The 25,311-nt window shown below is 43.5% G+C and overlaps 1 protein-coding gene across 2 annotated transcripts in view; it reads right to left on the reverse strand.

Annotated features, from left to right (window-relative positions):
* The window catches only part of ptpn20 (protein tyrosine phosphatase non-receptor type 20), a 100,135-nt gene that overhangs the window by 23,581 nt on the left and 51,243 nt on the right, over nt 1-25,311 (reverse strand). For both annotated transcript variants that reach the window (XM_057847955.1, XM_057847956.1), the window contains 14 exons: nt 23,017-23,228; nt 19,068-19,166; nt 18,497-18,999; nt 17,085-17,892; nt 16,760-16,930; nt 16,517-16,691; nt 12,384-12,594; nt 12,258-12,295; nt 11,960-12,046; nt 11,231-11,292; nt 9,325-9,486; nt 8,990-9,239; nt 8,812-8,909; nt 5,905-5,987 (listed from right to left, as the gene is read on the reverse strand). In XM_057847955.1, coding sequence (XP_057703938.1) covers nt 5,905-5,987; nt 8,812-8,909; nt 8,990-9,239; nt 9,325-9,486; nt 11,231-11,292; nt 11,960-12,046; nt 12,258-12,295; nt 12,384-12,594; nt 16,517-16,691; nt 16,760-16,930; nt 17,085-17,892; nt 18,497-18,999; nt 19,068-19,166; nt 23,017-23,228 — 2,959 coding nt within the window. The remainder of the gene's footprint in view (nt 1-5,904; nt 5,988-8,811; nt 8,910-8,989; nt 9,240-9,324; nt 9,487-11,230; nt 11,293-11,959; nt 12,047-12,257; nt 12,296-12,383; nt 12,595-16,516; nt 16,692-16,759; nt 16,931-17,084; nt 17,893-18,496; nt 19,000-19,067; nt 19,167-23,016; nt 23,229-25,311) is intronic.

Here is a 25,311-nt window from a genome sequence, read left to right on the forward strand (position 1 = left end):
ACTGCTATCCTCATTAAAATATGAAAACCTATAAATGTTTGGGTGGTTTTAGTTAAAGCAGACACTGTATTTTCATTTGTGTGATTTTGAGAAAGCTCAGATCACATTTGATGGTGATTTTATGCAGAAATGTGAGAAATTCTAAAAGGTTCAAATACTTTTTCATTCCACTGTACAAGGTGGCATACCTCGTTGCTCAGTGCCCCCCAAAAAAACAAAAAAAAACACAAATTAAAACATACCATAGCAGAGGAGCTGATACTGCCTGCAGCATGAGACATGGTCTCGGCTATGCTGGACGATACAAGTGCTGCAAAATTGAAAACTGTCCCTCTGTCCAATGACACTTTTTTTTTTTTTTTTGGCATATTGTGCTCTGAGTTAAAAAAAAAAAAAAAAAAAAAAAAAAACACAAATTAAAACATACCACAGCAGAGGAGCTGATACTGCCTGCAGCATGAAACATGGTCTCGGCTATGCTGGACGATACAAGTGCTGCAAAATTGAAAACTGTCCCTCTGTCCAATGACACTTTTTTTTTTTTTTTTTTTTTTTTGGCATATTGTGCTCTGAGTTAATGTTGCTATAAAATTTGGCTTCAATCCATCCATCCATTATCTTCCGCTTGTTCCGGGGTCGGGTCGCGGGGGCAGCAGGTTTAACAGGGAAGCCCAGACTTCCCTCTCCCCAGCCACTTCAACCAGCTCCTCCGGCGGGATCCCAAGGCGTTCCCAGGCCAGCCAAGAGACATAGTCTCTCCAGCGTGTCCTGGGTCGTCCCCGGGGCCTCCCGCTGGTGGGACATGCCCGGAACACCTCTCCAGGGAGGCGTCTGGGAGGCATCCGAACCAGATGCCCGAGCCACCTCAGCTGGCTCCTCTCTACGCGGAGGAGTAGCGGCTCGACGCCGAGTCCTCCCGGATGACCGAGCTTCTCACCCTATCTCTATGGGAGAGCCCGGACACCCTGCGGAGGAAACTCATTTCGGCCGCTTGTATCCGGGATCTTGTTCTTTCGGTCACAACCCAAAGCTCGTGACCATAGGTGAGGGTAGGAGCGTAGATCGACTGGTAAATCGAGAGCTTTGCCTTTTGGCTCAGCTCCTTCTTCACCACTACGGACCGGTGCAGAGTCCGCATTACTGCAGACGCCGCACCGATTCGCCTGTCGATCTCCCGCTCCCTCCTACCGTCACTCGTGAACAAGACCCCAAGATACTTGAACTCCTCCACTTGGGGCAGGATCTCATCCCTGACCCGGAGAGGGCACTCCACCCTTTTCCGACTGAGGACCATGGTCTCGGATTTGGAGGTGCTGATCTTCATCCCAACCACTTCACACTCAGCTGCGAACCGCTCCAGTGAGAGTTGGAGGTCACGGCTTGATGAAGCCAACAGCACTAAATCATCTGCAAAAAGCAGAGATTCAATGCTGAGGTCACCAAACCGGACCCCCTCAACGCTTCGGCTGCGCCTAGAAATTCTGTCCATAAAAATTATGAACAAAATCGGTGAGAAAGGGCAGCCTTGGCGGAGTCCAACTCTCACTGGGAACGAATTTGACTTACTGCCGGCAATGCGGACCAAACTCTGACACCGGTTGTACAGGGACCGAACAGCCCTTACCAAGGGGCTCGGTACCCCGTACTCCCGGAGCACCCCCCACAGGACTCCCCGAGGCACACGGTCGAACGCCTTCTCCAGATCCACAAAACACATGTAGACTGATCGGGCGAACTCCCATGGACCCTCGAGGACCCTGCCGAGGGTGTAGAGCTGGTCCACTGTTCCACGGCCGGGACAAAAACCACACTGCTCCTCCTGAATCCGAGATTCGACTTCTCGGCGGACTCTCCTCTCCAGCACCCCTGAATAGACTTTACCAGGGAGGCTGAGGAGTGTGATCCCTCTATAATTGGAACACACCCGCCGATTTTTAAGAAAGGGGGACCACCACCCCGGTCTGCCAATCCAGAGGCACTGTCCCCGATGTCCACGCGATGTTGTAGAGACGTGTCAGCCACAACACCCCTACAACATCCAGAGCCTTCAGGAACTCCGGGCGGATCTCATCTACCCCCGGAGCCTTGCCACCGAGGAGCTTCCCAACCGCCTCAGTGACTTCAACCCCAGAGATTGAAGAGCCCACCACGGAGTCCCCAGACTCTGCTTCCTCAAAGGAAGGCGTGTCGGTGGAATTGAGGAGGGCCTCGAAGTATTCTCCCCACCGGCTCACGACGTCCCGAGTCGAGGTCAGCAGTACACCATCTTCACTATACACAGTGTTAATGGTGCACTGCTTTCCCCTCCTCAGGTGCCGGATGGTGGACCAGAATTTCCTCGAAGCCATCCGGAAGTCGTTTTCCATGGCCTCGCCGAACTCCTCCCATGTCCGGGTTTTTGCCTCGGCGACCGCCGAAGCCGCAGTCCGCTTGGCCAGCCGGTATCTGTCAGCTGCCTCCGGAGTCCCACAGGCCAAAAAGGCCCGATAGGCCTCCTTCTTCAGCTTGACGGCATCCCTGGGGTTCGGGGATTGCCGCCACAACAGGCACCAACCACCTTACGGTCACAGCTCTGATCGGCCGCCTCAACAATGGAGGTGCGGAACATGGCTCACTCGGACTCAATGTCCCCCACCTCCCCCGGGACAAGGGAGAAGTTCTGCCGGAGGTGGATGTTGAAACTCTTTCTGACAGGGGATTCTGCCAGACGTTCCCAGCAGACCCTCACAATACGTTTGGGCCTGCCAGGTCTGGCCAGCATCTTCCCCCGCCATCGGAGCCAACACACCACCAGGTGGTGATCAGTTGACAGCTCCGCCCCTCTCTTCACCCGAGTGTCCAAAACATGCGGCCGCAAGTCCGATGACACGATTACGAAGTCGATCATCGAACTGCGGCCTAGGGTGTCCTGGTGCCAAGTGCACATATGGACACCCCTATGTTTGAACATGGTGTTCGTTATAGACAAACCGTGACGAGCACAGAAGTCCAATAACAGAACACCACTCGGGTTCTGATCGGGGGGGCCGTTCCTCCCAATCACGCCCCTCCAGGTCTCACTGTCATTGCCCACGTGAGCGTTGAAGTCCCCCAGTAGAACGAGGGAGTCCCCAGAGGGGGCGTTCTCTAGCACACCCTCCAAGGACTCCAAAAAGGGTGGATATTCTGAACTGCTGTTCGGTGCATAAGCGCAAACAACAGTTAGAACCCGTCCCCCCACCCGAAGGCGGAGGTAGGCTACCCTCTCGTCTACCGGGGTAAACCCCAACGTACAGGCGCCAAGCCGGGGGGCAATAAGTATGCCCACACCTGCCCGGCGCCTCTCACCATGGGCAACTCCAGAGTGGAAGAGAGTCCAACCCCTCTCGAGAGGATTGGTACCAGAACCCAAGCTGTGTGTGGAGGAGACTCCGACTATATCTAGTCGGAACTTCTCTGCCTCACACACCAGCTCAGGCTCCTTCCCTGCCGGAGAGGTGACATTCCATGTCCCAAGAGTTAGCTTCAGCAGCTGGGGGTCGGACCGCCAAGGCCCCCGCCTTTGGCTGCCGCCCAACTCCCTACGCACCCGACCCCTTTGGCCCCTCCCACAGGTGGTGAGCCCATGGGAAGGGGAACCCACGTTGCCTTTTCGGGCTGAGCCCGGCCGGGCCCCATGGGGACAGGCCCGGCCACCAGACGCTTGCCTTCGAGCCCCACCTCCAGGCCTGGCTCCAGAGGGGGGCCCCGGTAACCCGCGTCCGGGCAAGGGAAACTGGGGTTCATTAATGTAGCTCATCATAAGGGGTCTTTTTGAGCCATACTTTGTCTGGCCTCTCACCTAGGACCTGTTTGCCATGGGTGACCCTACCAGGGAAATTTGGCTTTATTATCATTAATTGATTTTATTAAATTTTATTTTTCAGTATCAAATAGTAAAAAATGTGCCTTAAGTGTTTTTTTTTTTTTTTTTTTCAGGCAAATTGATGTGCTTTAAGGTGCCTATGACAGCAAAAAGCATGTTTATTTCATATTTCACGCAGCATTTTATGCTCCTGAATAAAATGGACCGCTTGGAAGTGTGTGGAGGCGATCGTTTTATTTATTCAATTTTCTGAATCCTGCACCATGAAAATGAGTGACTTCCGGCTGCAGTCTCGAGTTTCGGAAGAATGCGAATGTGACGTCACCCAGTATATCATCTCATAACACAGCCATTGCTTTATAGCATGCACATGGACTGCGGATTCAGCTGATTTTGCGGATGAATTCGTTTATTTTTCGCATCCCGCCACCCCAATGTGCTGCAGGCTTTTGTTGCTGCACCAGGTAGAGTGGTGTGAGGCTTTTTGGATTTCCAAAAGATTCTTGTTCACCGAGATGGGCAAAACACGTCCGACAATCATGAGCCCATTGGATGGATGACTAAGTGAGTAAGCTTCGTGTTTTATATTTTGTCAAATACTGGAATCATGGCAAACGTTTTAATAAAAAGTGGCTTGCATTTTGTGGGTGATAATACTACTCCTGTTTTGTTTATATTTTCGGCGTTTCCCCTTCTCTCCCCGGCAATGAGCACTGCTGGCCACCGCTACGGGCTGGTCGATCGGTGGAGACAATCAACCCCGCCGCTGTGTGTGACATGAGTTGGGCTACTTTTGTGTAATTTGTTATTTTCTGCGTTTTCCCTTACCTGCCCGGCGATGAGCACTGCCTGCCTGCCACATAAAAATCTTGGCCGCTAAGTTCAGCTTAGCATGTCGGCTAGCTGTCACGCCTCCTGCTTTGTATATGCTCGTTCCTCCGTCTCCAAAGTCGGGGCAGGGAAATGACAAAAGCCCGACTAACTCCGGTGGCATAAAATACCGTTCGGGAGGTGCAAGAAGTCGACAGTTTTGACCATTATGCAGTAATTTTGGCCTGTCATACTGAATAAATGCATTTTTAATATTTCATATTCCATTTAGCACAAGACCGTTATTTGTCAAGACCATAACATTTATTTAGCAATTGGGGAAAAATACTTACATTAAAAGAATATCCTGTAGAAATATTGGAGTAGAGAGATTGAAACAATGACATTCTGCTGCTCTCTCTCGCAATTTTCCTCATTCTGAATTGTCCCGCTCAATGGGATAAATTCTAAATCAGCTGAAACCACGACCCTGCTGACGTCATCCTCCAGCTGGGGACGCAAGAGCGCTATAATGATAGGCGGGGCTAAACGGAAGATCAAAAGACTAATTTCTCGTCATCTGCGCTTTGCTAAATTGTTGTATAAGGTCGAATTGTCTCAAAATATGATTCTAATTCACATAATAACGCTATTTAAGATTTTTTTATGCTGTCACAGGCACTTTAAGTCTTTTCTGTTACAAACAAAATCAATGTTAATAAACTATTGTAAGTTGATCTATATATTTTTTTTCTTTAATGTTAACAGGGAAACAATGTCATGCAGAGATGTGCTTATAATAATTACAGTATATAGACAAATGATACTATTTACAGTGGCGGCAAAAAGTTGGGGGGGCGCGAAACATTTACTTCTTCCTGACAAGAAGCGCAACAAAATAATTAAGAATCACTGAGTTAAATCAATTTGCTTTGGCACAAGAGCTGATTACGTTGGCAGAAAGAAAATTTACTTTTGCATGCAAAAAATATATTTTTGTGGAAAAAACATTTTTACCACAGTTGGAAGAGGATCTCCTCTTCATTGTCAAGGTGAATTGGAAGGGGCTTGAAAACATGATGGTTGCATGATCAAAAATGTGCTCCCTCACTTAAATACAGGGGGTGTCTCACATTACCCTATGTCTTACATTACCCCAGTGTCCCTACCATGACAACTAAGGTGTGTTATAGAATTCAAATGAACCGGAGAAAAAAATAATTGGGTGGAGGAGATTTGTAAGTTACTACCTGTCAGAAGCTCCATGCAACATTTCAGTAACATTCAGTGATGGGCAGCAAGCTTGATGAGAAGGGGTACTGTCACAGCTCTCCTATTCCATAGACCAGCAAGCAAAGGATGCAAATATTAGTATTTAAAAAAACAAACAAACAAACAAAAAAGTATAAAAATGTGGAACCATGTTTACAGATCACATACACATTAGGATTTCAAAGTTGTGAAATTTGGTGTTATATCAAAATGCTGTGATAATATCTGGTTCACAAGTCAAACATTCTCTGCTTGCTGACAGACGCATATTTAAGTCCAGCCAAACCTTTAAGGTTTAGTATTTCTACAAGATCCAATCTCTAATGGATTTGTTTTTGCAATGGTATGACAATTAAAAATGTTTAAAGTAGGGATGTACCGAACGCAAAAATCTTGGCCGAAACCGAATACTGGAAACACTTGGCCGAAAAACCGGAAGCCCGAAAAATACACATGCATAGAATTAATTTATTTCATTTAAAAAATATATCTTTTATTTCATTATTTTCCGATTACTGCCCTTTGCCTTGGCATGGGTTCTACAACCCCGGAGGCTAGAAAAATTTAGTTTAATAGGTGCCAATTCTGAAAACCAATGGGAGGGTGCGGTGGCGGTTCTACGATTTTTCTAAAACAGGGGCCAAAAAGGGGCCCAGTGTCTCTGCCAACTTTGTTCAGTGTTTGTTTTGCCAATACGCTGATTATCCAGCATGAGGCGATAAAAGCATCTGGTAAGAATTACTACTGGTAAAACTTAGTCAAGTTTTTAATAATTTAATCATAATTTAATCATAATGTGTGCAAGTAAGTATAAAATACATGGAGCAATAAATGTAATCACTTTTTTGAAAAGCCATTCTAAACAGAAAAGTAGCATAAACAAGCTATAGAACAGAGGTCGGGAACCTATGTCTCGCAAGCGATTTCTGGCTCTTTTGATGAGTGCGTCTACACTGCTGGCCAAAAGTATTGGCACCCCTGCAGTTCTGTCAGATAATGCTCAATTTCTCCCAGAAAATGATTGCAATTACAAATGCTTTGGTAGTAATATCTTCATTTATTTTGCTTGCAATGAAAAAACAGAAAAGCATAAAACCCCAAAAATGGGCCAGACAAAAGTATTGGCACCCTCAGCCTAATACTTGGTAGCACAACCTTTAGACAAAATAACTGCGAACAATCACTTCTGGTATCCATCAATGAATTTCTTACAGTGCTCTGCTGGAATTTTAGACCATTCTTCTTTGGCCAACTGCTCCAGGTCTCTGAGATTTGAAGGGTGGCTTCTCCAAACTGTCATTTTCAGATCTCTCCACAGGTGTTCTATGGGGTTCAGCTTGGGACTCATTGCCTGGCAGGCAATGCCTGCCAACTGAGAAGTCTCCAGTGCTTTCTCTGAAAGCATTTTCTAGTGCTTTTTGAAGTGTGTTTTGGGTCATTGTCCTGCTAGAAGACCTGTGACCTCTGAGGGAAACCCAGCTTTCTCACACTGAGCCCTACATTATGCTGCAAAATTTGTTGGTAGTCTTCAGACTTCACAATGCCATGCACACACTCAAGCAGTCCAGTGCCAGAGGTAGCAAAGCAACCCCAAAACATCAGAAAACCTCCGCCATGATTAACTGTAGGGACTGTGTTCTTTTTTTTGAAGGCCTCGTTCTTTCCCCTGTAAACTCTATGTTGATGCCTTTTCCCAAAAACCACTACTTTTGCCTCATCTGACCAGAGAACATTCTTCCAAAACGTTTTTGACTTTCTCAGGTAAATTTTGGCAAACTCCAGCCTGGCTTTTTCTTATGTCTCTGGGTCAGAAGTGGGCATCCTGCCGTAGACTCCCTTTTCATTCGGATGCACACAGATAGTATGGGTTGACACTGTTGTACGTTGGGACAGCAGGACGGTTGGAACTTGTTTGGATGTTAGTCGAGGTTCTTTATCCACCATTCGCACAATATTTCGTTGAAATCGCTCTTCAATTTTTCTTTTCCGTCCACATCTAGGGAGGTTAGACACAGTGCCATGGGGTTTACACTTACTGATGACAGTGCGCACGGTAGACACAGGAACATTCAGGTCTTTGGAGATGGACTTGTAGCCTTGAGATTGCCCATGCTTCCTCACAATTTTGCTTCTCAAGTCCTCAGACAGTTCTTTGGTCTTCTTTCCTTTTTCCATGCTCAATGTGGTACACACAAGGACACAGGACAGAGGTTGAGTCATCTTTAATCCATTTTAACTGACTACAAGTGTGATTTAGTTATTGCCACCAACTGTTATGTAACACAGGTAAGTAACAGGTGCTATTAATTACACAAATTAGAGAAGCTTCACGTGATTTTTCAAAGGGTGCCAATACTTTTGTCTGGCCCATTTTTGGAGTTTTGTGTAAAATGATAATGATTTTTTAAAAATTCTCTTTTGTGTTTTTTCATTGCAAGCAAAATAAATGAGGATATTACTGCCAAAGCATTTGTAATTGCAAACATTTTCTGGGAGAAATTGAGCATTATCTGACAGAATTGCAGGGGTACCAATACTTTTAGCCAGCAGTGTAAATGTATTGTACTAAACCACAGCAAATGCACACATATGCATTTAAATACTACCTTTGATAGGTCAAAATACTTCCAAACCGTGGCCATGTTGGCTGTGATTTAACTGGCTGTGTTTTGATTACATCAACACAAGAGGTCTAAGGTTCTTCACACTTTTCGGTGGTAAACTTTCCGCCTTTTAACTGAAACAGAAAATGCAATTTTAGCTATTTTCGGCTAAAGTTTTCGGCGCCAAATTTTCGGTCACATCTCTAGTTTAAAAGCTTTTTAAATGAGAAAATCAGCATCACAAAAACTAATTTTATCTGACTTGTGCTTTCACTGTGTTACCTGATTAATTGGTGTATCATCCATGACCACAGTTAGTTGTCGTGGAGGAGGGGGTGGCATAGTGACTAAAACACCTGATTCATTAAAAACACACTCTGCTGTGAAACAGAATGGAAAGAACAACCATAACATTACGTTTTATAGGGTTTTAACAGCTCTTGACTCAACAAAACCTTACCAGGGAGGCAATCCACTGGCTTGTTAATCATGGCGTCAGGAGCGGAAGAGGCATCAGAGGTATTAACTGGAGCTGGCTGCTCTGCCTGGACAGCATCGGCACCTGTGGCCATGTTGGGTGGCGTAGGTGATTCGGAATAGGTCAATGGCAGGATGTCTCTGCAGATAGTGAGCTGCACTATGCCTTCAGCTTTACGGAGGATATCCACCACCTTGCTGTGGCTCAGTCCCGACACAATGACACCGTTTACCTGATTAAGCACAGTCAGGATCAGAGGTAGGCAGGATTTTTTTTTATCATTATAAAAGAAAGCCTAGAGTCATTGGTAATGTTACCTCGAGAAGAATATCTCCCACTCTAAGTCTGCCATCCAGCTCAGCTACTCCACCAGAGCAGATTTCTTTCACTCTGAGCATGCTGCCATTGGTCCCCCCAACCAGTGCAAAGCCAAGGCCACCTCCTTCTGGTTTGGTAAACTCTACTTGCATGATGCAACTCTGAAGGGACAACATTGCCTACGTTCAGATTGCAGGTCTTGGTGCACAAATTCTACTTTTTTTTGTCATATCCATTCTTTTCTGAGGTTATCATTTTCAAAACACAATGGCCCAAAGGTGACATGTGTAGGAGACTGTCACACTGTGCTCTGTGCAAGAGTGACCCACATGCCAAGAAGATGAACAAAAGATGACAAAAGCAGCCTCAACATTTAGCCCATTGTAAAACTGTTGCCTATTCCCATCCATTTAGTGTACATAATCTTATGCCTCTAATCTGCCTTTAATCTGGCATTGGAGCTAGGAGTCCCCTCTTGGCCATCTCGTGAGAAATACAAATACTGGTAGGATAAGGTAAGGTAAGGTAGGATCCGCCAAGTAGCCTTTGAATTTGGTTATCCCTATGTACAGTGTTATTAATAACAGCCTTAGTATAACGGCGTTTCTAACGGCGTTATTTTATTTCAGTTGTGAGTATTCTAATCCATTATTTTTCCCATCTTTGCTATGCCGTTACCATTACTTAGGATGTGAAGGGGCGCGTTACTACAATTTGGTTGAATGAAGCACAAGTCGTCTGATTTTGTCACAGCTGCCTGGGAGAGAACAAAGCGGGAGGGGGGAGGAGGGAAGCGGGTGGTGACCCCGTGGCAAACGCAATGACGATTGGCTAGTGGCTCGGCGCGCTAGCATAGCATTCACGTTAGCATTACCATTTAGCGTGGCGAGCGTCATCTTAAACCCTCGGGCAACTTTTTTTTTTTTTACATACAGTTCGTGGCATCCAGGTGTGTACAGTTAATTGAAAATAATGGACTGTTTTCCTGCTGAGTGTGCATTATCATCGCCAAGTTGGCGTTGTCCTTGGAGACGCTACAATAATAATAATATTAAATTCTTTATAGATATGGACATAAAAGAGTCTCGATTCTTGGTTAAAAGCAACAACAACAACAAAAAACGTGCAGATAGCATTTATTTTTCATAAATATTGCGAACAATAACGCCAAAGCGGGGGAATGTGTCATGTCAATACATTATGAAGTCTACTGTATGGTCTACTGCACTGGTGTCAAACTGACTCCAAAAAGGGCCAAGTGGGTGCAGGTTTTCTTTCCAACCAATGAAAAGGACACCTTTTGACCAATCTGATCTCTTACATGGGTAATCAGTTAAACTTTGTCAGGTGCTGCTTGTTTCAACAGAAAATTCATTGGTTAAACTGTTTGCGCGATATCGGTTGGAAGAAAATCCAGCACTCACTTGGCCCTTTGTGGAATTGGTTTGACACCTATGGTCTACTGCAAAAATGTTGTACACAGATGAAAAAAACAAGGCCCCTTTCCTCTGTTGTTCGCTATTCCATGGGCAAAATATGGTACAGTACTGGACTATTATTTCTAGAACCTGATCAGCTGGGGTTCTAGAAATTAAAAATTAAACATGCATGTTAATGCATTACTATGCTCTCCAATTTGCTGCCATAGTTATTTTCTTAGTATTTCTCATTCAGACTGGTGTGTTCAATTTGCTGTTGTTGTTGTTTTTGGGATGGGGTGGGGGTAATTTCACACAACAATTACTGAATCATGAAGTGGAAAACCAGTCGCTCCAAAGCGAGACGATACTATGTAGTGGAAAAGATGCTTTGGTAGTGTTGCGTAGTACATAAAAAAGATGTAGTCTATATTTATTTACAACTTACTTGTACTTCAAGTGTTACAACAGGAGCAATAACACTTACATCTTGCTGTTCAGCCACAGACAGACATCTGAAATTGCCACCAGTTCTACTGACAACTTCAACTGCAAGAAAAACAGCAGCAATAGATTAGGTATGAATCAGCAGGAACTGTAGAAAAAAAAGCACTTGCACAATGCACACATATATTGATTCTGTCCTATTTGATCCGAGCTAATTAACATCCAAAGTTCACCACCTCACACAGCCAAAAAAAGTCCCCTCGCTTATTTGTAACCGTTCATTGATTTGGGCCACTGAAATTAGAAAGACAAAGAACAAAACAAGACATACCTATCGAGTTTGAATGTGTTGATGGCAATGCACCTCTTCTATGACAGGTGAACAAGACAAGGTCTTTTCATAATGACACTGTCCACTGTCCCCCTACCTGGTGTGGCCTCTGTTACCAAGCAACTAAATCACCTGCACTATAGACCAACGTAGACCAGCACTGTGTGTGTGTGTGTGTGTGGGGGGGGGGGGGGGGGGGGGGGGTGTCTGAATGCTGATAGACAGAACTTGGGCTCACTGCAAGTTTAATAATTAGTAAGCCTTTGGCCTCCCCTGGTGTATTGGACTGCAAAGCTGTTAGCATTTCCCTCACTGAAACACATGCGCACGTAGCTACACACTTACAATATTGCTCTGTCAACCAAGCCTGTACAAAGACACAGCAATATACCGATGTAGAGACATAGTAGGATGAAAAAAAAAGGGAAATTATCTCACCCTCTTCAGGAGGTGATTCTTTGTCAGGCGAGACAGGCTCTTCAAAACGCGCAAAGAACTTCCTATCTTTTTTCCAGTCAAACAGACCTGTAAAAAAGTGCAGAAAAAAGGTCAGGCAAATAATGACCTTGTTCCGCTCCAAACAATTTTGGTAAAGATTGAATGATCATTTAGTTAAACAGTTGCATATGCGGTTTCCCACCACGTATGCTTTAAACAAATAAACAAACTCTCCCTTTGCCCTCAGGTTTACTGAAGCAGGTGGAATCATCTCATAAATCTTTCACAGACTCCTCACCGTTCCATTTAGCCTTGGGAGTCACTGGCTGGTCGTCTCTTAGATATAGGAAATATTAGAATGAGTCGGTTTTCTGTATAACCTTTCTTGCTTTTATTTCAGTTTGGCCAGTATTCAGGAACATACCTCAGGATTTTAAGTTTGACTTTACGCGGGGCGAGCTCGCAAGCTTTGACGGCGTCATCAAGGGTCATTCCCAAAGTGCAACTGCCACAGATGTACAGGATCTTGTCGTTGGGTTGGACACTGCCCTCTTCGCTAGCTGGGGAGCCTGGCACAACCTCCAGACAGTAAATGCCTTGCCATTTGCTGCCAATGCCACCGGTTAGTTTAATGCCTTGGGAAAGTAGACACAAAATGCAGATCAGGCGAAAGTTTGAAACTGACTTTCCATTGCAAAGTAATGTTTTACTTTACTGGTATAAAATGCAATAGAATAGAATAGAATAGAATAGAATAGAATAAAATAGAATTAAGGCTGACAAATGATTAAAATTTTTAATCGAGTTAATCACAGCTTAAAAATTAATTAATCGTAATTAAAACTCATAATTCAAACCATCGCTAAAATATGCCATATTTTTCTGTAAATTATTGTTGGAACGGAAAGACAAGACACAAGATGGATATATACATTCAACATACTGTACATAAGTACTGTATTTGTTTATTATAACAATTAATCAACAGGATGGCATTAACATGAACATTCTGTTAAAGTGATCCATGGATAGAAAGACTTGTAGTTCTTAAAAAATAAATGTTAGCACAAGTTATAGAAATTTTATATTAAAACTGCTCTTAATGTTTTCGTTTTAATAAAATTTGTAAAATTTTCAATCAAAAAATAAACTAGTAGCTCGCCATTGTTGATGTCAATACTTGCTCATGGTGCTGAAAACCCATAAAATCAGTCGCACCCAAGCGCCAGCAGAGGGCGAGAAAACACCAAAAAACACAAGTAACAAGTGAACATGACACTATGCTGTTATTTTAACCTGTTTGAGCGGGGCTTGTGCGTTAATTGCGTCAAATATTTTAACGTGATTAATAAAATTTAAAAAAAAACTAATTACCGCCCGTTAATGCGATAATTTTGACAGCTCTGAATAGAATAGAATAGAATAGAATAGAATAGAATAGAATAGAATAGAATAGAATAGAATAGAATAGCCCTTTATTGTCATTATACAGTTGTACAATGAAATTGTGGAGCATCCACCATTACAATGCAGGACAAGTAAAAATCTCAAAAGTGACTTGCAAGTATAAAAGTATAAAATCTAAATAAATAGAAAATGTGTATGAGGTAGTCCTATGTTCAGGCAGAGCAAATAATTGAGGTAGCAGCAGTTGACAGTGAAGGCATTGAAAATTGCACATTAATATTGCATGTAAATAACTACTGCACATAGAAGATTTGTGAATTGAAATGAAGTAGCAGAGGTTTGACAATAAAGACATTGAATATTGCACTTAAGTAAGTATTGCACATAGAATATTGCATGTACATGAATAATGGCGGGGGGGTCTACTTCACGGTTTTTCATTTATCGCGGCGGGTTCTAGTCCCCGTTAACCGCGACTAACGAGGGATCACTGTATTTAATTTTTAACCATGCATTTTTGTGTATTTGTACTTTGTCAGTTCCAGTTTCGTCAACAATTTTTTTTTCATGACGATGACATCACAATGACGCGCTGAAAACGTGTCTTGCAAGACTAAAACATAACGAGATGGATGCCAGTTGTTGTCTAACGACACGAGAACGAGATGAAAATTCACCATAGTTTCCGTCATAAATTCACGATCTGTTATATTTTCTTGTTGTTTGTGTAGTTAGAACCAATTTAGCAGTATTTGGTCGTGTCTCTCATGTGACGTGCTGCCCCCCCGGCCCTCCTTCGCACCACACAGAAGCTTAAGCGTGTGCTCATTCACTTTTGTGAAACGTGTTAGGTGCTGCTTGGTACGTTTTGTTTTCTTTTCTGTGCTAAGTGATCACACACTCTTCTTACTTGTACTGTTAGTATTAGCATTTAGCGCAGTGACTCGATGTCTTCTTAAACTCTTTGACTCGGTGTCTTCTTAAACTCTTGGAAAACATTTTACATACAGTTCGTGGCATCCAGGTAAGTTTAATTAATTGCAAATAATGTGCTGTATTTCTGATGAGTGTATTATCATCATGACAATGTTAGTCCTTGTAGACTCTACAGTTACATATGTGCTCGTCTGTCATGTTCATTCGAAATTGTTGGAAACTGGACTAAAACTTTTGAAGTTTACAGACCAAAACATTTTGAGAATTGTCAACTAAAACTAGACAAAATTTGAGTTTTCGTTGACTGAAACTAGACGAAGACAAACACATTTTGAAATGACTAAAATATGACTAAGACTAATAAGTATTTTCGTCCAAAAGACTAAGACGAAAATTAAAACGGCTTACAAAAACAACACTGGTCAGTTCCCACCACTAGTTTATGCAAACATACAGTAATACTGAGTAAAGCCATGACCTGCTAAGTCAGAGTCATGCAGTTAAGGGACACAGTGCAGAATAGAAACACATGTCAGAAATTATGAGTCTAGAGTTAAGGCTGAGTTATGCTTCTGCGGCAGACCTATCCCATCAAGGCAGACCCGATTTACGACCATACGCCATAGCCTGACGTGCACCTCCACAAAATCCTGACAACGCGTCACGTCAACGTGTGGCAACGTGACGTCAATGGACTGTGATTGGTCTGCTCAGAACTTTGTTTCCGGTTCAGTGCAAAATCACCACCATTTACAAACATTCTTGCGCTACAAACAAAAATGGACCAAGCTGACGAGAGGATCATCGAAGAGGTCCACAAGTACGACTACATGTACAATGTTTCATCACGGCATTATATAGATTGCCAAATGGCAAGCAATTCGTGGAAGGAGATCGCTGAAAATACGGGGCTGGAGGTCCGTGAACCCATAAAAATGGAAGAACCTCTGAGACAAGTATGTGCGTGTTCGGAAGCGAATGGTCACACGAAGCGGTGACCCAGTCAGCTAAAAACTGCCGGCTTGGTTGGTGCACTCTACCATTTATATTCGACATCTGTTTGCTGTGACTCATTTACATTTACACTTCAAGTACATGAAGAATAAAGCACAGGTTTGGTATCAAAAGAGTTGTTTTAATTTTCAACAACAGACAGTTTACACGGCAAAAAATCGGGCTGGAGGGCTGTCCACAACGCTTTGCAGACCTCGGACAAAACGCTGGACACAGTGCTTGACGCCAGTTTGATGCTAGCCGCCACTGCTAGGTGGCTTCCACCCTAGGCTAGAATTCGTAATGTGACAGCCAGTCTCTGTGCAGCATCAACAGGCTTGCTGTGCGTTGTCCGGTGCAATAGCAAAGGCTGTATACAGCAAAGTAGGTGATCAAACCGGTCCGTTGACATGCAAAAGTGCATCTTCGCATCAGGACGCAGTGGGCAAACCAGTGTTGCGAATTCGCCGGTTCTCAACCTCGACTGGTTTAGTAGTTGGGCAGACCACCTAAGCAACCGTCTTCTGCGTTGCCTACACCTCAAAGTTCATATGATCTACATTGGTTGTTCAAATGAAAATCCACATTCAAGCATTCCATCTCCGTTGCCAATGTTGTCTAACCGGAAGAAAACTAATGAAATTCGACAAGAGTCCCCAAATACCGTACAAACACAATGTCGCACCCCTCTAGTGTCTCGGCGTGAATGACAGAGGAACGCGTTCCCTTGACGCAGAACTATCGAACGCTCATTGATGACGTGGGTTCTACCCTGTCGCTACGCCGTCACCGCAACTCAGAAGCAAAAATTGGGCTTAATACTGCAGCATCTTAAGCTAAAGCACAGCCTCAGGACATGTGTATTTCATTTCTAGCCATGTATTTTCGTGTATTTGTACTTTGTCAGTTTCCACCACTGATATCCGTTTAACACGTTCAGAGTCAAACACTAGAAAGAGCACACTGTTACCTGGTTTATGCAAATGTATTACCGAGTAGAACCATGGTCTGCTGAGTCATGCAGTTAAGAAGGGACACCGAGCAGAATAGAAACTCACGTTGAAAACAGTTAACCTAAATTCGTGCTTCTGGGCTATGTGAAGAAGCCACCATTGGCACTGCAACCGTATTGTAGCGAGACGTAATTCCCGAGGCAACATCACTACCTCCTCAATCTAATACATGGAGCACAAAAGAGTGAAGAACCACTGGTAGTCCTACCAAGCTGTCCTGAAGGTGTCTTGTAGAGGACAATATCAGGCAAGCTGTCGCAAGAAGGCGGTGCCACCAGATTAGTAACAGCCCTGCCCAGGGTCATACTAAGTCTTCTGGGAGAGGACCGGAGAATCGTCATCGCAACTTCATCTGCCACATTGGTGACGTCATGTCCATTTACCTGGAGATGGTTTATACATCGGAAAATAATCAAGTGACTTATACAGCTTGAAACAAGCAGTCATTTACCGTGATAAGTCGATCTCCAGCTCTGAGGCGTCCATCTGCCTTTGCTGGGTTGTCCAGTACTTCCTGTATATAGTAGCAATTGTCCAATTTGCTTCGGGTGATGGTGAAGCCGAAGCTTCCACTCCTGGACTTGGTCAGAAGGACGGTCAACTCAAACTCTTTTACCAATCCCTGCCAAGCCCCAAACAAATGCCCAAGACAAAAAAAAATCTGATTTTAGTGTTGGATGAAAAGGTAATAACTTCTAGAACGCACAGATATTTCTTCGTTTAAAAAACACTGTTAGATGTTTGTCAGATTATGAGAGATCAGTGAGCAAACTGACCTTTCTTCTACTCTCTTCTTCATCGTCTTCATCCTCCTCCTCATCTTTTCCTTTCTTCTCTGGCTCCTCTCTATGCTGAATATGACTCTGGGCAGCTGCAGGTAATATTGTGGTTGCAAGGGTGGGAGCGGGTCCAGTGATGCAAGGAGGCGTTGAGGAGATTATCTGTGTTGTGATGGGGCCAGCCGTTGGAGCAGAATTTTGAGAGAGCCCCACTGCAGGCTGACTGTTCTTAGCAACGGCTTTGCATTGCAGTGGAAATTGCTGTCCCTGGTGGATTGGGTGATGCTTGGCTTTGGACGGCTGGGTTGTGAGCGGTTGAGACGGGTGTGCCAGGGTACAAGTAGTTAGGGTGTCAGATGAGAGGTTAAGAGGAGATATGGGACTATTTGGGTTCTGTGAGCTGAAACTGGACAATGTGTTAGAGGTTTGAGAAAAACTAGATGCATTGTTAGAAGGCTGAGAGAAAGAAGTTGGAGTTTGAGAGAAACTTGATGAACTGTCAGAGGTGTGCGAGGGACCAGATATGGTGTTTGACGTTTGAGAGAAACTTGATGAATTGTTAGAGGTCTGCGAAAGACCAGATGGGGTGTTTGACGTTTGAGAGAAACTTGATGAAGTGGTTGGCGTTTGCGAGCTCAGGTTTGTGATGTTTGATAATGGTGTTTGAGTGGCCTGATTGGATTGAAAATTCTGTTGAGGTTCCAGCGTGGAACTGATGGTCAAATACTCCTCATCTGCCATAATAGTCAATCCATTCCCAACCAGGCAGTAGGTCACGCTTCCATCTGCCTCCTCTCGAACACCACTGGAAAGAAAACAGAATCAGTTTCAACCACTAACAAAACACCAAATCCGTGATGGCTACCTTTTCCAGCGTCCGTGTCCTACTACCTTGCTGAGCCAAAAGCCCCCCGAAAAAAATAAGCCCGTTTCTGATCAGGCTGATGGTATAGTTTAAGGCAGGGGTCTCCAACTTATTCCACAAAGACCCACTGTGGTTGTAGGATTTCCTTCCAACCAGACAAGATGACGACACTTTTTCACTAATCTGGTGTTTTACAAGTGCAATCGGTTGGTTGCAGTCATGTACGCCTTGTTTTAGCAGAAATCTCATTGGTTCAACTGTCTGTGCTGGATCGGCAGGAACAAAAACCACGACCTATGCCTTTGAGGACCGGGTTGGAGACCACTGGTTTAAGGTATTTAACAACAGGTAGAATTCCCAACCTGTTCTGGATAGAAAATTTTGCTGACTACACAAACAGTAAGTGATTTTTGGACTGATTACTTGTCAGTCAGCCAACCCAATTCACTTGCAAGAATGTTTATGAACTATGAAAAAAAATCACCAAAACTTTTGGTTCAGCAAATCTCTAAGAAAAAAAACCTACATCCTTAGCGGGTCCTACCTGGCATACATGGAGTTTGAAGAAGTCTTCGGAAAGACATCATATATTTCTGTTGAACTTGTTGCAATGGCCTTCTGCTCATCCTCGCTTGATTTCTCTATTTCTACTTCCAGTTGTTCTTCTGATTTTCCCACAGACAGCTGTGTCTCTTGATGAGCTGGTCGAAAGCAGACCGGAGGCGAGACGGGTGACGTCGGAGAAGCTGGCGAGGCTGGTGAGATTGGTGTCGGAGGCGATGTGGGAGAGCTGGGTATAGGAGGAGACTGTGCCCGGGGTATAGACTGAGGTGTCTGTTCACCTTGTACTGGTCCATCAAAAATACTTGGAGCTGCACCTGGTTCTGGACTTTTCTGGACTGTGTCACTCAGCTCCTCCTGGAGACTAGGGACTGTGCTCTGAGCAGCTAAATTGACATCAAATTGAAAATTAAGAAACTGGCTGTAGTCATCTCCTAGACGGATGTCCAGAGACCGGGATCGGATCTCCCTGGTAGGTGCAGGACTCTAACAGAAAGGTGAAGTGATATTTTAACATTTAGGCCAATGACAAAACCTCAAGGATGTTTACTCACCAGTGTGTTGTCATCAGCATCATACAGCACTGTTGGACCGGGTCGACAGATCAAGAGATGAACTTCAGAAGGGGCACCTCTTAACAGGAACAATACCCTCTAAGATAACAGAGATCAACAGTAATTCAGGACCGTCTACATGACACGAGATGTACTCCAATGTTTGTGTGATGGTAACGCCTTGGCAGAACACACTGTGACACAACCAGCTTGCTATTTTGGATAGCATTAGATTAAAAGATTAGACAACCAAAAATGTAGCCAAGCTGAACTCCCTGTTACTGGAACCCATTCACATTTTTTAATCACAGTCTGACTAAGCAACTTCTCTTCTGCTGTCATACATGAACAACACCAAAAATTACTACCAGATACACAAGTGGTATAAATACAGTGGTACCTCTACATACGAATTAATTTCATTGTAGGACCTGGTTTGTAAATCGAAATGGTCCTATGTCGAGTGAGATTTTCCCATAGGAATACATTATAATTTGATGAATCCGTTCCACAGCTCTATGCTAAATCCTTAATAAATACTCCTGGAACAATTACAAATAGCAATTGCACATTGCAAAACAAGTAAATGATATATACAAATCGGAATAATACTTATATAAATAATAATATGTAACGAATCGGTTTCTAATGTGGCGGTTGTGTTTTGCATGCTGTTGCTGAACGTACTGTGTGACTGACCACAGAGTGAAAGAGGTGCGGTAGAGTGTTTACTTTCTCTTTTCATGTTCTGTTGTTGGCGTTGGCTGCAGCGGAGAGTAGCCATGTTGTGTTGCACGAGTTCTGAAATAAATGATTAAAAACCTGACAAAGCTGGCGACTTCCTTGTCGATGTTACAAAATAATAATAGCCAGTTCACTCACACGCACACAATGCTCATATTCTTCTATCATTTCCTGAAATTGTGATGCTGTCATAAATCGTCGTATCTAGAGCATGTTGTCATTCATATTTCGAGACTAACGACGAGTAAAATTTTATGTCAGATGTCAAAAGGATCGTATGTCGATGCGATCGTATGTCGAGGTACCACTGCAAATATTATTTTTAATCATATTCCAGTTGTTAGATGTGTGAAAATTTGAGAAAAGAGACACAATTGTTTTTTAATGTAAAAAGAGCAAATATATTAGTGTCTTGATTAAAGTGCCTATGACAGCAAAAAGCATGTTTATTTCATATTTCCCACGGTATTTTATGCTCCTGAATGAAATGGAACGCTTGGATGTGTGTGGAAGCAATCGATTTATATATTAAATTTTTTGAATCCCGCCCCATGAAAATGAGCACAGCTCTTTTGAGTAGAAGTTTCCTCCTAAATCAGAATTAAGAAGGCAAGAAATCAACAGTTTGAAGCAGTCATACCAAGAGTCAAGCAAGGTTATTGTTAAATCTATGACACAACAACAAATTGCAACGGAGTGCTCACTCAGTGTCATGGGTGTTGGCCTAACATAAGAAGCCGTTCTCTGACGGAAAAATAATAAAACAGTGTATGACTGGAGTGATGGCAGCAATGTTTGAAGGAAAAGAAACGGAGGAAATGACAACAAAAATTAAATCTCACTCTCAGATTCATCAACCACAAGACTCACTGAAGTACTGACTGATGATATGAGTAAACAACCCCCAAATACCATTTCTCCCATTGAGCAGTGTTTTACAGTTAAAGTTACTGTCAATAAATATTATGTTTGCACCTTATTGACAGAGCTTGTGATTTATGTTCTGTACATGTGAACATGTACTGTACTATTATTTGCACGTTTTCTTTTTTGTCCTGCAGTGTTTTACAGTGACAAAATGTACTGTCAGTGTCAATAGTTATTGTTTGCACCTTATTGTTTGCACCTTAATGACAGATCTTGAATTATTTAGTGTACAAGTTGTAAACATTGTACCTGCATGTTTTTTGTTGTTGTTGTTGTTGTATTTTTAAGTCAATAAAATGTTTTGTTAATTTATTTTTATTTAATCAGAATGTGCATTGTATTTTTGTTTGGTGAAAAGAAAACCACCTTTACCACCTTCAACCTGCCTTGTACTTGACCAACATTAATAAATGAACCCATACTTGTATGAAAAAAATAATTGTGGACCTTCAAGATTTGTATTTGAGGACCCCTGCTTTATAGGATGCAGATGGACTGCGGATTCCGCAGATTTTGCGGATTAATTTGTTTATGTTTCACATCACGGCAGCCAAATGTGCTGCAGAATTTTTTTGCTGCACCTGGGAGAGGCGTGAGCCTTTTTGGGTTTCAAAAAGTTCCCATTCACCGTGGAGATTGGCCAAAACAAGTCCGACAACTGTGGGACCATTGGACTTACGAGGAAGTGAGTAAACATCAACATGTTTTGTATTATGTCAAATACTGGGATGATAGCACACATTTAATAAGGCGGTGGCTTGCACACCAAGAAGGCCACTCGACCGACGACCGGTAGCTTGTTGCACCCCCCCCCCCCCCCCCCCCGGTACTCTTTGCGGCTTATGCGTCTTTGCGGCTTATGCTCGTGCAGTCCCCCGCTCTCGTCTGCGGTTCTCCATATCGTCCAGACTTCCAGCCCCCTCTGCACTCTTCGTGTGCCCGGCAATAGAACACTATCCTCGGGTTGGGCTCTGGCAGCTACGCGCTCCTCTGACGTCGGCCGGTTTGACCGGCAGTCATTCTACAGCTTCTTCTCCGGCAACGAGCACTCCTGCCCGCGGCAGGGGAACGACGGGACGAAAGTTGCTCGCCGCTGGAGGCTGGTTGATCGGTGAAGGCTGTCACCTTTGCTGCCATGTGTGACATGAGTTGGGGTAGTTTTATTTTTCGTTTTTGAAAGGCGAATAAGATTGGAACATCTGCTCAGTAGTCATTCTCCTGCTGCTTCCCCGGCAACGAGCACTCCTGCCAGCAGCATTGGAACGACGAGCTGTAACTTGCTTGCCGCTGGGGGGTTGGCCGATCGGTGAAGACAATCGACAACCCCGCCACCGTGTGATATTTCCCTGTTAGTTTTGTGTGATTTTTTTGTTTTCTAAAGCGAGAATAAGACTTGGAAATGCCGCTCGGTTCATGTTAGCATATCGGCTGGCTGTCATGCTTCCTGTTTTGTTTACGCTCTCCGAAGCTGGGGCAGGGAAATGACAAAAGCCAGACTAACTCCGGTGGCATAAAATACAGTTTGGGAGGTGCAAGAAGTTGACAGTTTTGACCATAATGGAGTAATTTTGCCCTGCCGTACTGAATGAATGCATTTTTAATATTTCATATTCCATTTAGCACAAGACTGTTATTTGTCATGACCATACCATTTATTTAGCAATTGGGGAAAAATACTTAGATAAAAAGAATATCCTGTAAAAATATTGGAGTAGAGAGATTGAAACAATGACATTTTGCTGCTCTTTGTCGCATTTTCCACGTTCTGAATCTTCCCCCTCAATGGGCTGAATTCTAAATCAAATTAAATTGCGACCTTGCCCACGTCATCCTCCAGCTGGGGACGCTAGAACGCTATAATGACACGCGGGGCTCATGGCAGATTAAAAGACTCATTTCTCCTCATCTGCGCTTTGCCAAATTGTTGTATATAGTCGAATCGTCTCTATATACTATTCTAACTCACATAATAATGCTATTTAAGATTTTTTTCATGCTGTCACAGGCACTTTAAAACTTCACACACATGTTGTGTCCGTCCCATATTACATTTAACATAGAGCAGTTGCTATCCTGCTTCTATTCCAAGCTTTAAACTAAGAAATTTCATGTTCAGCGCGATGTCCTTATTCCATGTCTTTACATTTCAACCAGAAAACCACGAGTACTTTCCTCATGTCAGAATGAAATTGACCTAACCTTGGGAGTTTGTTCTCCTCGTGTGTCTCAAGTTTTAGACTTGTTGGAAAAATGACATTGCAAATCAAGTTCAACATACCTGGTAGGAAAGGTCCTTGACAGGTTCTTTGTTGACAGACAGAATAATGTCCCCTTCTCGTAAGAGACCACTCTCATGGGCTGGCTGACCGGGGAACAGACGCTTGATACGGACCACGCTGCCACGGTCTTGCCCCGAGTTGTAATAGGAAATGTTAAAACTGAAGCCTAGACCTGACAAACTCTTCTTCAGGATCACTTCATGCGTGTTTTCTAGGAAAATAGTTTGGGAAAATTCATTAAGCATGTGATTTTTTTCATTGTGGTATAAAATGCTCTTTTTAGGCTAATTTAATCTCCTAAAAGTACATATTGAGCAGACAAGATGGACGTTTGAACACCACTTGTTTTGTGTGTAGTGTTTTATTGTTAAAATGCGCGTCGTTTTGAACATAAGTGTACATATGTGTGTTACAGCTTCACAAATTGTCAAACGTGAAGGAAGTAAAAGCTGCGAAAAGCACAATTGCCTTGTTTGATGTCAGTAAAGCTGAGCAACTTCACGTTGACTGAGGACAGGACACGTCATGTTAATAAAGTAAAAAAATAAGATACTGTAAGGTACAATAAGGTACTGTTTATCCGACAAAAAACAAACAAACAAACAAACAAAAAAAAAAGACTGGGGAAAAACCGGCGGACGAGACTCCGGCGATGTAAAGTCGAAATCGCGTAAATCGAGTACGTCGTAAACCTGTATTGTGCAGGCCTACTGTATATATGCAGTGAGGAGCAGATGTATTTGTACCCCTTGTGATTTTCCAAGTTCACCTACTCAGAAAATAGGTAGAAGTCTGAAATTTCAATCATAGATGCATTTCCACTCATAGAGATATTATCAGGGGGAAAAAAATCCACAAATGACATTGTATGTATTGTAATGTATTTATATATTTCATTGGTAATTTACTGGGCTTCATAAGTTTTTGTACCTCTGAGAAAATCAGTGCTAATATTTAGTGCAGAAGCCTTTGTTTGCAATTACAGAGGTCTGAAGCTTTCTGTAGTTCTTTACCAGGCTTTCACATATGGAAACAGGGATTTTAGCCCATTCCTCCACACAAATCTTCTGTACATCTGTCAGTTTTCGGAGCTGTCGTTGAGAAACACAAGGTTTCAGCTCCATCTAAAGATTTTCTGTCTGGAGACTGGCTTGGCCACTCCAGAACCTTGATATGCTTTTTACGCAGCCACTCCTTGGTCAGCTTGGCTGTGTGCTTCGGATCATTGTCATGTTGGAAGATCCAGCCACGACTCGTCTTCAAGTCTCTGACTGAGCGAAGGAGGTTGTGGCTTAAAATCTGATGATACATTTCACCATTCATCCTCTGCTTTATGAAGTAAAGTTGTCCTGTCCCCTTTGCCGAAAAGCAGCCCCGAAGGATGAGGTTTCCACCCCCATACTTCACAGTGGGGATGGTGTTCTTGGGATTGTACTCTTCCTTCTTTTTCCTCCACGCATGACAAGTAAAGTTTGCACCAACTTTAGTTACATCTGACCCCATGACCCCTCTGCATCATTCAGATGGTCACTGGCAAACTTCAGACGGCCCTTGAGATATACTGGCTTCAACAGGGGAACCTTCTGAACAATGCATGATTTTAAACCATTGTACCATAGCGTTCTACTAACAGTAGAATTTGAAACTGTGCATCCAGCTCTCTTCAGGTCATTGACCAGCTCCTGCCGTGTAGTTCTAGGCTGTGCCCTCCCTTTTCTCATCAGAAGTGATGTCCCACGAGGACACTTTCCATTTTCTAACAATTGCTGCAATTATTGATTGATTCTCATCAAGCTGCTTTCCAATTGTCCCTTTTCTGTCTCGACGCAGGGGGCAAGGAGGACCCAATTGCAGGGAAAACACAAATGGCAAGGCGGGGTGGTGAACTCAAAATGCTTTCATTATCGTGACAAAAAAAAACACGAAGTTCAAATAAAAGCTGTGGGGATCCAAAAGCACAGTGTTAAACAAAACTGGGTATCCAAAATTTACTGGGAGGAAGATAGGGAAGACAAGGGCAGCAGGAATGGACAAGACGCTCGGATAGACAAAGACCCAACAAGAACAGACAGTAACTTGGGATAACTAGGCAATGAGACACAGGTGGTTGATACAAGAGGCAGCGGATTGGTAAAGACAAAAGGAGCAGGCAACAACAAGTGAAATCAATGGGTAATCACATGGACAAGAAACACTACTGCACAAACATAACTCAAGTCATGACACTTTCCCAGCTTTGTGGAGCTCAACAATTTTTTTCTCTGGTCTCTCTGGTAATTCCATGCAGTGGTCCC

This window comes from Corythoichthys intestinalis, chromosome 10 (assembly GCF_030265065.1).
Source record: "Corythoichthys intestinalis isolate RoL2023-P3 chromosome 10, ASM3026506v1, whole genome shotgun sequence".
NCBI lineage: Eukaryota > Metazoa > Chordata > Actinopteri > Syngnathiformes > Syngnathidae > Corythoichthys > Corythoichthys intestinalis.